This window comes from Dipodomys spectabilis, unplaced genomic scaffold, assembly GCF_019054845.1.
Source record: "Dipodomys spectabilis isolate Male_0828 unplaced genomic scaffold, ASM1905484v1 ptg000234l, whole genome shotgun sequence".
NCBI lineage: Eukaryota > Metazoa > Chordata > Mammalia > Rodentia > Heteromyidae > Dipodomys > Dipodomys spectabilis.
Window position 1 is genome coordinate 16,924,541 of NW_024870911.1, and position 14,762 is coordinate 16,939,302.

Consider the following 14,762-nt stretch of genomic DNA (forward strand, 5'->3'; position numbering starts at 1 on the left):
GTTAACTAACCCCCTAAGATTATTAGACCTTAGTTTCCCAGAATCCCTTAATAGGAGTTACAGCGCGCGCGCGCGCGCGCGCGCGTGTGTGTGTGTGTGTGTGTGTGTGTGTGTGTGTGTGTGTGTGTGTGTGTCATGGGGCTTTAACTCTGGGCAGTTTTCTAGTGGTTAATTGGAGGTAAGAGTCGCATAGGCTTTCTTGCCTGGGCTGGCTTTGAACAACAGTCTTCAGATCTCAGCCTCCTGAGAAGCCAGGATTGTAGGTGTGAGCCAGCAATGCCTGGGTGCAGCCTAACTTGTTGAAGCTATTACAGTTCCCTTTACCCTGAGGACAAGATTTCAAGGAGAAAAGATTCCTCTGAGGGCTGAGCAGCGCTACCTATGTATTCTTTACTCTTACAGGATAGCACTTAACTACAGATGACGTAGCTATATGGCTGGCTGACATGGGATCTCTGAGAATAAAAATCCTATCCTCATCAGTTCCTAGCCCAAAGTCAGGAAGAGATCAATGCTTGAAGGCATGCAAACACTGGACCACTCAAAGACTGACTGAGAAGATAAGTCCTTTCTAAAATAGGCTTGGAGAGATTTAGGGAGGTGCTTGGACCTTAGGGGAAAAGGGAGAGAAAATCACTTTAGAATTCTTCCTTCATGTTCAGACATTTAAGGTCCCTTTAAATGAGTATTATAAGGACAGCCCTGCTAGGTTAGAGCTCAGTAGAGCACTTACATAGCATGTGTATAGCCCTAGTTTTATCCTCAATTTTGCAAAGAACAGAGAAAGAAAAGAATACTATTCTTGACTTTAGCCAGAAAAGATGTGTTCACCATAGATGAAGAATCAAGGAAGAACAGCCCTGGGGGGATGGGAGGATGTAGGGTCCAGCCCTGCCCCAGACTCCCCGTGTCCAATTTCTCCATGTCAGCTGTGCTGCTCAGCTGTCCACTTTCCTCCAGCCCTGTCATTTCAGCTCTGCCACCAAGGTGAGAGGCTAGAAGGCCTACAAATACCATCTGATTAGTTGGTGTGCGTACGAAAGGTACTGGGGGGCTTAGCCCCCAAGGAAGAGGACTGCCCATCCCCTGCACGACCATCAAGGCCCTAGGGGATCCCTTTTCCCCCACAGACTGAGGACTGACTTAGGGAATCCCAAACGTAAGTTGCCTTTTCATCCTCTTTGTAGTATTGCTCCCCCAACTCCCCCAATCTCTAGTCTGTTCAACTTCTTCATTTCATTCTCTGTGAGTAGTTTGGGTTTTAGAAGTGAAATTGTTATTCTACTCCTGAAAAAGCTAGAATTGAAGGGGGGTGGGGTCTAGGGAATGGAGTAGTAAAAGAAGGAAAGGCTCATGTTACTCTGAAAACTTAAAATAGCTGAGGCCTGAGGCAGGCTGGGACAGAACTAGGCACAAGGCCCTAAAGTTCAGAGGAGAACAAATGTCTCAATCCATTCCTCCATGCATGCATGTGAGGAGGGGATGTGGGAAGGTGTGTGTGTGATCCTGCCTATTGGCCATAAGTACCTATAGGAAAATCCTGGTCAGGTAGTCTTGAGCACTGTGTTAGAACTGTAAACTGTAAACTCTGGGGCTTCCCCTCAGGGTAAAAGGATGGGTTATCTGTCTGAGAAACTTGGAAGTCCAGACTTTTGGCCTTTTCTCTGGATCTTTCTGTTCATAAGCCTGACCCAAAGGCTTTCTGTTTAACCAAATTCCTCCTGATGTTTCCCCTCCAACGACCACCCTACTTCAAGGAAGGGACAGGAATAAAAGCGGGCAGTCAGGGATTAGATTTCATAGTGGGGTTCAACCTTTTGCAGGATGACAGAAAAAGAGGTGCTAGAGTCCCCTAAGCCCTCCTTCCCAGCAGAGGCACCGCAAAGTGGGGTGAGTCTGAGTCTCTTACCACTGTGTTGGGGGGCTGGGAAGCTATCTGTCTGAAGAAAACTGCTTGAACTGATCCCATTTGTCTGTGACTCTTGTCAGTAGGCTAGTCAGCACCCACAGCCCCAATCCTCTAATCTCCGGGCACATTGCTTGCCTCACATTAAAAAAGTAGGTTGACAGTCATTTTAACATTGGGTTTCCTCCACTCCTTCCTTCCCTCAGCTACAGCGGCTGAAGCAGTTATTCAGGAAGGGGTCTCCAGAGCCAAAGGAGATGGAGCTTCCCCCAGAGCCGCAGGCCAATGGGGAGGCAGTGGGAGCCGGGGGTGGGCCAATCTACTACATCTATGAGGAAGAGGAGGAAGAAGAAGAAGAGGAGGAGCCACCCCCAGAACCTCCTAAGCTTGTCAATGACAAGCCCCATAAATTCAAAGATCACTTCTTCAAGAAACCAAAGTTCTGTGATGTCTGTGCCCGGATGATTGTGCGTGAGTTATGAAGGGGAGTGAAGAGTCTGAGGTTGAAGGTAGGGGTTGGGGGAGAGGATTTAGGAGAGAATTGTTTGTAATAGACAGACTGTGGCAAGATTCAGCTTATAAAAATACTAGAGGTCGAGAGGGTAAGGTCCTAGAAGAGGGAAGTTCAGGGCTATAGTAGGTACAGTGGTGCAAAGGGAAGAAAGAACTTGGAACTTACCCAAATGTTCTCCTCCTCCAAGTCAATAACAAATTTGGGCTCCGTTGTAAGAACTGCAAAACCAACATACATGAACATTGCCAGTCCTACGTGGAGATGCAAAGATGCTTTGGCAAAATCGTGAGTATGCTTTGTAGAACAAGAAAATGGAAGGGAAGACAGACACAAGTTGCCAGCTACCCTTTGCTAATCCCTCAAGAAATCCCATACAATTTCCCTGCTTCTTCTCCCCTCAGCCCATCTTATTCTACAAAAGGACAAGCACTCACGGGGGAAGTAGGGTTCTAGGCCCCATCTTGCTATTTCTAATGTTCACTCCCTTCATCCCATCCTACAGCCACCTGGTTTCCGAAGGGCCTATAGCTCCCCACTCTACAGCAATCAGCAGTATGCTTGTAAGTGCTCTACATATGACCTAAGGGAATGGGCAGGCCTCCAAGATGAATCCTTCCCACCTCTAGCTTTGGAAGCCAAATTCTGAAACATAAACGTTCTATTACCCATATTTTTCCAATTAAAGCCTAATATTTTTAAGTGATTTGATGCAGCCAATAGTCCCCTGATTTAGAGCTGAAGAAGATAAGATTTAGCTAGAATTACATACATACATCTAGCTTGTGATAGAGCCAAGATTGAAACCTTAATCTACTAGCCTCCAAATATGTGTTCTTCACATACAAAACCATTTCTAAGTAAGAAATTATTTAGAATCATGCCAGACTCAGGACTAGACCAAGCTACAACTTCCTAATTTGGCAATTCTTAAAAGTACTCATTTAGCAGGACACTGATGGCTCACCCCTATAATCTTAGCTACTCAAGAGCCTGAGATCTGAGCATCACGGTTCAAAGCCAGCCTGGGCAGGGAAGTCTGTAAGACTTATCTCCAGTTAACCACCAGAAAACCAGAAGTGGAGCTGTGGCTCGAAGTAGTAGAACACTAGCCTTGAGCAAAATTACTCAGGAACTGTACCCAGGTCCTGAGCTCAAGCCTCATGACCAGAAAGGAGTAAAAATTGACAAATTTCTCAGTGTTTATTTGAAGGACAGACAGAACACTTGAGGCACCTAAGTGAAAAAACATACTGGTGCTCCCCACCCCCCAACATGCATGTGCCACTTGGCAAAACAAAAGCAGTTAAAACACCATTCTCTTTGAGAATAAGGATTCCAAACCAGTCCCAACTCCCAAGAAACTTACACCATACACTACTCTGCTTGGAAGGAGTTCTGAGAAGTATTTTTCTCCATCAGATCACATTTCCAGTAATGTTTTTTAGAGTCCTTTATAGATTGCTGACCTAGATATTACCCAGCTGATCCTTAATTCTCCTCCTACCTCTACCTCTACCACACACATATATACATACAATTCCCATGGGTAGTTTCTGAGTTCCACCTCTTCCTTATTTTGGGGGGGGGGGGTCTCTCCTCCAAGCCTTTCTCTGACTCTCCAATAATGCTTTTTTCTCCTCCCATTCCACTAGCCTCCACCAATCGCAATGACCCTGTGTTTGAAACCCTGCGCACCGGGGTGATCATGGCAAACAAGGAAAGGAAGAAGGGACAGGCAGATAAGAAAAATGTGAGCACCGTATATCCCCATGGATTACCCCTCCCACCCCAGAAACTCATGGGGCAAGCCCCTCTCTTAGGTATAGAAGTTATGAATACTCCAATGGCATATAACCTAAAAAATACACCCTCACATGCAACTTTTGAATGTGTTTTGGACCAGCCTCAGGTTAAGAACCCATGCCATAGTGCTAGGAAGTTTAGTGGTAGAGTGCTTGCCTAAATGCACAGATCCTGGGTTTGATCCCCAGCACCAAAAAAACCCAAAAACCATAAAGTACATTTTTTTCAACTCCCTTCTGAATGTGTCAGCTTAAATGCCACCGAAAGGTAGACCCCAGGCATTTGGCATTGCTGGATGGCAGAGACAAGAATAATGCTTTTGGATTTAGGGGACAGAATATAGCATGACATTCCAAGTAATCAATTCTGGAACCATGCAAAGGTCCATGAAGATCATGGTCTGACTCATTCATCTTACAGATAGTGAAATGGAGAAACAAAGCTACCTGACAAAGACAACCTCATCTCCTTTTATAATAAAATTGCTAGGTTGATAATGCCACAGATGGTGAACTGAACACCATCTTTCTAGACAACCAGGATATATTATCAATGATGATTGTGACTAGATGGATTCCTAAAGTTGACTGAATTTCGTATGCAAAGAGTCTTGGTCCAACTAAAAGGAGGTGCCTTCTAACATGAATGGGCCCATGCTCCTAAACCTCTTTCCTCACGGATACAAATAGTTTGTGAGAAAGCTAGGAAGGAAAACTTATACATTGAATGATATATTTAAAAGTGACCCACACCAGGCACTGATGGCTCATGCCTGTTATCCTAGCTATTCAGGGGCCTGCAATCTGGGGATCATGGTTTAAGGCCAGCCTAGGTAGACAAATCTAAGAGACTTCTCTCCACTTAACAAGCAAAAATGTCTGAATGGCTCAAGTAGTAGAGTGAAGCCTTGAGTAAAAAAGCTAAGCAAGAGCATGAGACCCTGAGTGCAAGCCCACAAGTTCAAGTACCATAAAATATATAAATAAATAAGCATTAAGTAAATAAGCTTACAGCCCAGAAGGAAGAACCAAAGCTAATAATTTGATAAGGTGGTTTTGTTTTGAGACAGCGTTTTACCATGTAACCAATCTTGCCTCACCTCCTGAGTGCTGGGATTATAGGCATGTGCCACTATGGCCAGTTTTAATAATTTGAAATTTCATACAGAAACATTTACTTATCTCTTCTTGGATCAAAACAAAATCAACTGCCTAGACTGAAAGATCTGACCTCAAAGAAGTTAATATGGAAGGCTGGCACAGAGACGCGATTCTTTGGAGTGAACTTACAAGACACTAGCAGTGTAATTTGGCCATTTCTGAAAAGACTCAGTTTTTATTCTCCGAAGAAAAACTATGAAAACTGCTTTCTATTTTTCTTATATACTGGATTATTTTTAAGGACAGCCAGTATAATAATGAAGTACCTGGAATCTGGATCATGGAGTGATAGGAAGGGACTGAAAATATGAGAGAAGAAAGGACTTGTCAAGTGTCCTCAGATATTTATGGGAACTATGTTGGTTCCACACTCGTAGCTCCAGAGGGCAAATCAGGACCAATAAATAACTAAAGATTACAGGGAGACTGACATGGGCTTAATATAGGAAATTGAAAAAAAATAAAAGTGCATGGGGCTACTTTATAAGGTAGTAGATTCCTTGGCATTAGCTACAGTCAAAATATACCTGACAGTATATTTCAGAAGAAGTCTCTGAATTAGGTAGGTGGTTGGACTAGATACTTCTTTCAAATATCTTTCTAACCCTGAGATCCTGAAGTTCCCTAGCCCAAATGGAGAGCCACAGCAAGCATAAATTCCCAAGACAACAGCTCCTTAACTTGCTCCCTCTAGCCTCTAGCAGCCATGATGGAAGAAGAGCCAGAGTCTTCCAGGCCAGAGGAAAGCAAGCCTCAGGATGGTGAGTGTAACCCATCTCTATCAGCAAAGATGGGGTAGAGGTCAGGGACTTAGCTGTGCCAATGGGGGAGGGCAGATTTGGATATTAAAAAAATGCCTTCTAACACTGGCATGGTGGCTCAAGCCTGTAATCCTAGCTATTCAGGAGGTTGAGATCTGAGGATCAAGTTTAAAGCCAGCCCAGGCAGGAAAGTCTGTGAGACTCTTATCTCCAATAAACCACTCAGAAAAGCAGAAGTGGTGCTGTGGCTCAAGCAGTAGAGTACTATCCTTGAGCTGAAGAGCTGAGGCCCAGAGTTCAAGCCCCACCACCAAAAAAAAAAAAAAAAAAGCCTTCTAGAACTGGGTGCCATTGACTCACATCTGTAATCCTAACTAGCTACTGAGGATGCTGAGATCTTGAGGACTGTGATTCACAGAAAAATCTGTGAGATTCTATCTCTAATTTACCACCAAAATGCCAGAATGAGAGTGTGGATTAAGTGATTGAATGCCAGTCATGAGCAAGCAAGCCAAGCAAATTTGAGTGAAAACCTCAATGTCAGGAAAAAAAAAAAAAGCCTTCCAATACAGGGTAAGGGCTGCCTTCTAGGAGATAGACAATTTGTTGGTGTTTCCCAGGAAACAGCCCTGAAGGGGACAAGAAGGCTGAGAAGAAGACACCTGATGACAAAGTGAGAATCCTTCCTCCCTGCAAGGAGCCCAATTTAAGTTTGACTCCACTCATGGCCTCAATAGACATTCCCATCACTCTTGATCCACTCTTCATTTTAACCCCACCCACCCAGCACACAGTGTAAACTTGCAACTCGAACCTAGAATAAAGTTGGAACACATTGTGTCAGGAGAACACCCCTCAACAAGGGGTAGAGGAACCCTGAGACTCATCACCCTCTTTCACTCCCTTAGCACAAGCAGCCTGGTTTCCAGCAGTCTCATTACTTTGTGGCTCTCTATCGGTTCAAAGCCCTGGAGAAGGACGATCTGGATTTCCCGTGAGACTCCTTCCGAGGAGAAGTGGGGAGCACTGAAGGGGAAAGCTGGACTCCTATGGGGAAGGAAATGGGAGAAAGGACTCAGAAGTTCTAGTCCATTGGGGCTGGGGCTGGAACATAGCCAGGGACTGGATTGTGAGGCCTCTAAATCTCAGACCCTTCTCTTCCTATTCCAGGCCAGGGGAGAAGATCACTGTGATTGATGACTCCAATGAGGAGTGGTGGCGAGTACGGGAAATCGCTGGGGCTGATGCGGGTGTGATACGGGTTTGGGCATAGGATCTTGAGTAAAGAATCGATTCAACCTACTATCTTCCCTAGGGGAAAATCGGAGAGAAAGTTGGGTTTTTCCCTCCCAATTTCATCATTCGGGTCCGTGCTGGAGAACGTGTGCATCGGGTAACGAGATCCTTCGTGGGGAACCGAGAGATCGGGCAGATCACTCTCAAGAAGGACCAGGTAGCTCCAGTGCCCTAATCCCAATTTCAGCCGATCACATCGAGACTAGGCCAAGAACCTAACCCAGGTTCCCATGCCTTCATCTGCCCTTTTCCCTAGATCGTGGTGCAGAAAGGAGACGAAGCTGGAGGCTACGTCAAAGTCTACACCGGCCGCAAGGTGGGGCTGTTTCCCGCCGACTTCCTGGAGGAGATTTAGGTGTGCGAGCACCTGCAGGCCGGAAACACCTGAGCTCCATTCTGGGCGGGGCCCAGTGGAGGTTGGGGAGAAAAAAGGAACGAAAGCAATTGGACTACGGGTGGGGAGGGTTGGGAAGGCGCACCAACCAAGACGGAGCTTCTGGGAAAGGGACTGGTTCCCGCCTCCCTCCCCCGACCTGGGGCTTTGATGATTTTTGCTATTCGTTGCCAGGAGCAGCCCGTATCCCGCAAGCCCCTTAAGGCCATTTAGCCTCCGAGAGCTGGGGAGGGGTGGGGGGTGGCGTGGGAGGGCGGGGAGATGCGTCTCCACTAGGAGGCGCCGAGGAGGGAATCGCGGGGCCTAATTGTCAAATGTTGCCAATTAAAGTTTTGACAAAAGTTAGAAAAGTTGGTTCTTTAACTGGGGACTTGAAGGCCTGCGGGGGGCGGGGGGGGGGGGAACCTCCCCAGCGTTTCCACCTCCCTATGATCGGGTAAGCGCTGGGGCTGGGGCTGGGGGGAGGCAGGAAGTCCGATACCCCCTCCAGGCTAGGCCTGTGGAAGGAGTGTCGTCCTACAGCCGTCGCCTGGACCCAGCAGGATCTTCCCGGCTGGGAAGGTCTCTAGCTCTCGGTGATTCTGCGGCGCGCGACCCCTCGCATTTCAGAACCTGGCTCAGCGCCCAGCAAGGCCGCCAGGGGGCGATGCAAGATCTCAGTTGGAGAGAGAGGGATGGGGAGGGGCTGGGGGTGGCTAAGGGGAGAGAAGCGGAGACACCAAGGCTGAGACCCTAGGCCTGGGAGGGGGTGGGGTGCGTGCCGTCTCCATGGCAACACTTCCTCGAGTCCTCGGGGAACGGAGCTAGCGAGGCCGGGGGGGGCCTAACCCCTCCCGCGCGGCCCCTGCCCCAGCCCTTTCCGACAGGTACGGAGCGAAAGAGGACGCGGGGCAGACAGCTCACCCGCTCTCGCAGAGACCGCCCCCCTGCGGCGCGCCGTATGCAAATGTTATTATTTGCATATGCAAATATGCAAATAAGCCGGCCCTGGTCAGGGCGGCAGGTGGCGAGGAGCGGGAAGGTGTGGGGAAGAGAGCAGAAGACGTGGAGTTGGGGACCTGGGAGCGGACCACTGAGAGACAACCTGGTGTGGTCGCTGGAGTGGGGCAGGTGGGAGGGTCCTGAGCTTGATGATGGGTGGGGGAGGGTCAGCCTGGCCAGCCAGAAGCTGCTCTCGTCTGCCCGTTGTCTGCCAGAACTGAGGTTGGCATCGCCTAGCAAGGTTGGCAGCGGGAGCCCGGGCACCATCTGCTGCTGGCAGGGGGGGAGGGCAGGGGCTCAGCTGGGCTGGGGAAGAGGGAGGCCCGGGACGCCCCCCCCCCCACTTCCATACAGAAGGCTGAGGTATTGTGGGGGGCGGTAGGGAAATACACAAGACTCGCTGCAGAACCAGTTTGGTTTCTTGTTCCCTTTGCCCTTGACTCTTCTGGACGCTTGGGGGTGCGGGGTCATAGAGGAAGACTCGCGCAGCCCCCCTTTATCACGGCCGGATGGGAATGGGAACCGATCATAGGCATACACACTCCAATCACACACAAGTCAACCTTTTGCCCCATCTCTCCCCGGGATTTCGCTACCAGAGTGAGAGAAGGAACGGCCAGGGCTCAGATCGCCTGTATTCACCCCGTAGTCGGAGGGACTCAAAACCCGAGCCCCGAGATCGTCGAGAGCCCCCTCAATGCTGAAGCAAAACCAATTTACTGGCTCATTGGGCGGCGATGCTGGCGTGGGGGTGTCGAAGAGCAGAGAGAGCGGCTGTTCTCCCCTACATACTCGCGGGGCGCCTCCCCCCCTCGCCTTACCGAGCCGGCAGCTGTCCCTAATTAGAGCGGCGGTTTAATTGGATTTATCAGCAGTTAATAGGAAATTAAGCAAAGGGCCCGAGAGAAGGGGGGCGGGAGGAGTGGAAAGACGGGCTGTGCTGAGCTTCAAGGAGAGGTGCTGGGGTACCAGAGCTGGGGAAACGCTACATCAGTGTCACGACTGAGCCCTAAGGCCACGCCCTTCCCCTTAGTACTCCCCCTGCGATTGAGCCCTGGCGGGTGGGACCAGGAGCAAGTCCTGAGAGAGGGCAGCGACCCTGTCTGAGCTCCCAGCACCACCCACTCCCCCAAGCAGCCGCCTGGGTGATGGATGACGATGCTAGATGCTGCAAAGGTCATAAGTCTGGGCCAAGGAGCAGACTGAATTGAAAATAGGAGGAAGGCCGAGGTACTGGAGTCCAGGACACAATTTGCATCTCACCCCTCTCCACTGCTCACTCTATTTGTGTGTTGGGTGTGTGTTTACTGAGTTTCTTTATTGGGGGGGGGGGGGCTTGCATGCAGAGTCTCTCCATCCCTCTCTCCCTGACCTCCCTTCTCTCTGTCTCTGTCTCTGTCTCTGTCTCTCTCTCTCTCTCTCTCTCTCGTCTGTCTTCCTTAGCTTTTTTACTCAAGTCGAGTACTTGACCACTTGAGCCACACTTCCACTCCCACTCCACTCATTTAAAAATAAAAACGGGCCATGAAATCAGAAGATTGAGGACCATGGGAGATGAAATAGCATAGTGACCCTCTCTTCAACCCTCATCTCAGCCTTGTCGGGGATCCTGGGAATCTTCTAGTACTGCTGCCAGTGTCACCCATGGTATCCCCCCCACCCCCAACTCCCATCAACTGCTCAAGTTGGGACCAGCAGGTCTTCCATTGTGCAGGAATATGCTATATGCCCCTGTACTATTATTGTACAGAGATGGCATAAGGTCTGTACCACCTGCAGCTCGGAGGGCCAAGGGAAGGTAGCTTGCAGGCAGTCAAGCCCAGCCCACTGTCCTCTGAGTCCACAGCCCCAGGGCCTCCTGTCACCACTACCTCATTATACAGTTAATCTAAGATAGGCTAACAAAGTCTGCTCTGGGGGACCTTGGTGACCTCTCTGCCCCACTCCACAGTGCAGAGCACAGATGCCAGTTCCTGCGTGTGCGTGGTTCTGCATGTGCAAGGTTCCAAGTGGGTGTGGTGGTGCAGGGTCTCTCCCTCGTTCCCTCCCCCCTCTCCTAATTATGAGCACCTATACCCCTTACGTGTGTGCAGTATGTTTGTCTGTGTCCTGCAAATATGTCTGAACCCCAGGTGTTTGGGCATATCTCAATTGTGTGTACAAGCTATGAATGTGTATTGTTGGGGCTGTGCACCTCCCTCTTGTGATTTCTGTCTGTTTAAGCCCCAGGGTGTGTAGGTGTCTGAGTGCTTGCTCATATATGCATTTGCGAGTCTACGTGTCAGTGCCTTCTTTATGCCTGAGTGTGCCACCCCAGCCCACCCCCGCCCCGCGGGCGGACATCTCTGTGCTTCTGTGTCTCCAAGACTGACTGAGAGCAAAAATCAGGAAGAGCGACTTGTGAGTGTGTTGCTCTGGCTTCTGCTGCAGGTGTGTGTGTGTGTGTCGGTGACAGTGCGTGGGCGTGTGCCTGGGTGTGAGCCGCGGCAGTGTGTACCCGAATGACAGTGTGATGCACGCGCGCATGTGTGCGCGCACTCGAGCACCCGAGCCCGTCTGATTAAGTCTCCCGCCCCCTCTCCTTCCTCTCCCTATTTCTATTCCTCTCTCCTCTCCCGGCCGGCTCAGCTCCGCCGTCCGCATCATCTCCATCCATTATTGAAGAAACAGCCGCGTCCGCTCCAATCACATCAACACCCCCGCCCCCTCCCGGGTCTGCTCGCCCCGTGGCCCCTCTGGGTGCTCGGGAGGGGAGATGCCCGGGCGCAGCTGCGCGCCGGGCGGCAGCCGGCTCATGACCTCGTGCCCCGGTCTGGGCCAGGCACTAGGACGCCGGGGTCGCCCTTGCGGAGACCGCTTTGCATAAACAGATGGCGCGGGCGTCTTTGTCTCGCTCGGCTCGGCTCGCTCGCTGGCTTGCTTGCTCGCCTCGCTGCCCGGCTTCTAGCTCCGCTTCTGTCTGGCTGATGCAATCATGATCATCTCAGAGCCTCGGGACCAGCGCCCTTAATAGTGGCAGCGGTGTGTGTGTGGGGGGGGGGGGGGGGAGTCAGGAGCCCTGAGAACTCTTGAACAGATGCTGGGCACGGTGGCTTCCTTTGGGGGAACCCCCACCAGGCCCCACGGCCTGCAGAGGGAAGATACAAGTAGAGATGAGGTTACAGGAAGGTGGAGGCGACCAAGAGGTGGACCCTGAGCAGTGCCCTGAGGTGTCCTGGGCTCACCCACTGGACCGCTGAGCAGGCCCCCTCCCCCTCCAGGGGCAGCAAGCCAGATAATGGGACTAGAGCTGAGGAATGGGGACAAAGGAGAATGGAGAGACTCGCCCCTTTGCAAAGAAAGATACACGGTGAGACAGAGAGAGGGAAGGAGAGACAGACAAGAGAAACAGATGCAGGACAAAGCCAGAGTATAAGGAAAGGAAACACAGAAAGAGAGCAAGAGAGAGGGGGGGAGAGTGAGAGTGAGAGAGGGAGGGAGAGAGAGAGAGAGAGGAGCTTTAAAAGACAGCCTGATGAAAAGGGGCAAAAGAAGGGCAATTAGGGGCTCCGGACAGGCCAAGTCAGAGATGGAGGGCAGTGCAGGGAAAGGCCTGAGCCTGGGGTGCTGCCTGTAAGCAGCCAAAGCGGTACCTTCCGTTTCCCCCTCTCTACCCTTAGGCCCCACCTCTCACCCCAGGAGTGGAGGCTGAGAGACCTCCTGGTCTGGTGGAGGTGACCTATACACTTCCAGGCACGGATTCACTTTCCCACAGGGGGGAGCTCGAGGTCTCCCCGGCCCCCTGAGAGCCTGAAGCCGCTAGGCCTCCAGGGGGCGCCCGCACCCACGGCCTCCGCGCCCCCCTCCCCCCCCCCCCCCCCCCCCCCCCCCCCCCCCCCACCCCCCCCCCCCCCCGCTAGTTCCGGCGAGCCCAGCTGCATTTGACTTGCTGCGCCGCCAGCTTGCGGATTAGAATCCGGATGAGGTTTGGTGTTGAAGAGTTTAGTCCCAGCGGGACTACCCCGGGCTTCGCCTAATCCTCGGCTAAAGAGAGGGAAGGGGGGACTGCTGCGGTCCGCTCTCGGCTGGGCCAGCCGGTCCCGGGTTGCGGGGAAAGTGCAGGGAGGGAAGGGGGTGAGGGGAGATCTGGGATCCAAGCTCCGTCCCAGCTCGGTCCCAGAGACTTACAATCTACCCAGAAGTGGGAACCAACGAAGGGAGCCGGACCTCGAAATAGGCTCACAAAGACGGGAGACTAGAAGCAGGTGCAGGGTCAAGCAATAATGCAATAGTGGGGCTTGGAGAGGGGCATAGAGGGCCCCAAAGGCAGATGAGACAGTGATAGTCCTAGAAGAAAGAAAGAACCGGACGGAGGCTGTGGGTCACACGTTAGGCCCAGGTCACCAAAACGCAGGAGAAGAGGCGCACGGAGGGGTGGACGGGCAGGCGAGGAGCCCAGAGCAAAGGGACACGGTGCAGGCCGGCCCTTCCGACGTCCTGTCTCCCCAGCTGTCCCACGGAGCGCCAGATGTGCAGCCCAGCTGGGCGGCCGCTGGAGCTCCAGCTCCTAGATTGATTTTTTTTTTAAGTCCCAGAGACTTGGAGGGCTGAGGACACCTCCTCCCTAGCCAGACCCTGAAGGTGCCGACGCTGGGGGGGGGGGGGGCTGGTGGAGGGGGGGGTTGCTCAGCTCGAGGCTCTGACATCCATCAGTTCCCCCTCTCCCCCCTCCCTATCCCACATCGCAGCGAGTCTCTGTCTCTTTGTTCTCGCGGTGTCTCTGACACTTTATCTCATTATCCGCCGGAGGGAGGCGGAGAGCCCCGGACCCCGCAGCCTAATTACAGCCGCGCCTGTCAGCGCAGGGGGCGGGGGAGGTATCAGTTTTCGAAAAAGGGAGGGGCCTCACAGGATGTGTCCTACCCCTGCCAATACCCCGAGGGGTCCAATGGGCGGTGGGGTGCACGGCTCACCCGATAACACCCCCCCCCCCGCCCCGCCATGGGGCAGGCTCTACAAGGTTCAAGAAGGGGGGGGGGGGGCTGGTTGTTCAACAGGATTCAGGATTCGGCTGCAGAGGCGGGCAGGGAGGTGGAGGTTATGGGAATGGAAAGAAGCAAATGAGGTTCTCTGCTCCTAGGTCCCCCAAACCCCAGTTCCCCCAAGGACTGGGGGAGGGGTGTGTGTGTGTGTGTGTGCTGGGAGCCTTCCCACCCCAGCAGCACAGCAGACGCCAGCAGTGGCCGAGGAAAGAAGCAATCTCCATGCTCGACAGTTCTGTCTTGTTCTTTTCTACTTCACCATCGTTTCTATCTTTGTTTCCCTCACTCCTTTCCTTTCCTTTACTCCTAGGACTTGGGTAGAGGGGGTGGCTTTCTTGGGGTGGGAGGCTCCACCTCCACTTCTACCTCAGATCTCAAAGCGTCTCAAGTCCTCAAATGCTTCAACTGGTGTCTAATATCCTAAGCTGGGATTCACATATCTCCAGCCCCAACCACTATTCTAGGCCAACCACAGTTGGAAATGTCCATCTTATATCAGATGGTGGAAGGAGCAGAACCAGGGAGTTCAGAACCTGCTAGCTCCGGGGAGGCCCCATGGGAAGCCCAGCAGATGCCCTTACCAGTCCCTGAAGAGCCCGAATTGGATGCAAGTGATGCCTGCTTGCCTGCCCCACATCTGGCTCTCCCTTCAATCCATTTCTAGATGACTTTGAGATCTCTCCCTCAGACACTCATCATTTTTCATGGGATGGAGTGCCTGCCTCTAGAGGAGTTGAGGAACATAAACTTCTTGGCTCTCCAATCCCCCTCCTACTTTGGACCTAGAATTGTGGGAAAGAAGCAAACTGGGTCGGGTGGGGTGAGTCTGGAGGAGCTGTTGGGCTGGGCAGGGCTGGGCTAGGCTGACCCCTCCCCGGTGGGGGGCGGGACCCCGGGAGAAGGGATAGAACAGATCTGCAGGAGAG

General features: G+C 52.0%; 1 protein-coding gene across 2 annotated transcripts; it reads left to right on the plus strand.

Annotated features, from left to right (window-relative positions):
• Window positions 1-438: 438 nt before the first annotated feature.
• Stac3 (SH3 and cysteine rich domain 3) lies at window positions 439-8,043 on the plus strand. 2 transcript variants are annotated; one of them, XM_042698921.1, is made up of 12 exons: window positions 439-1,159; window positions 1,824-1,890; window positions 2,113-2,377; window positions 2,608-2,705; window positions 2,923-2,980; window positions 4,073-4,170; window positions 6,078-6,144; window positions 6,765-6,817; window positions 7,053-7,138; window positions 7,315-7,366; window positions 7,460-7,597; window positions 7,697-8,043. In XM_042698921.1, exons 2-12 carry the CDS (start codon window positions 1,825-1,827, stop codon window positions 7,793-7,795), a joined length of 1,080 nt encoding a protein of 359 aa, XP_042554855.1. In that variant the 5' UTR covers window positions 439-1,159; window position 1,824; the 3' UTR covers window positions 7,796-8,043. The 2 variants fall into 2 exon arrangements, with proteins under 2 accessions (XP_042554855.1, XP_042554856.1); XM_042698922.1 differs by lacking the exon at window positions 1,824-1,890.
• The last annotated feature ends 6,719 nt before the right edge of the window (window positions 8,044-14,762 follow it).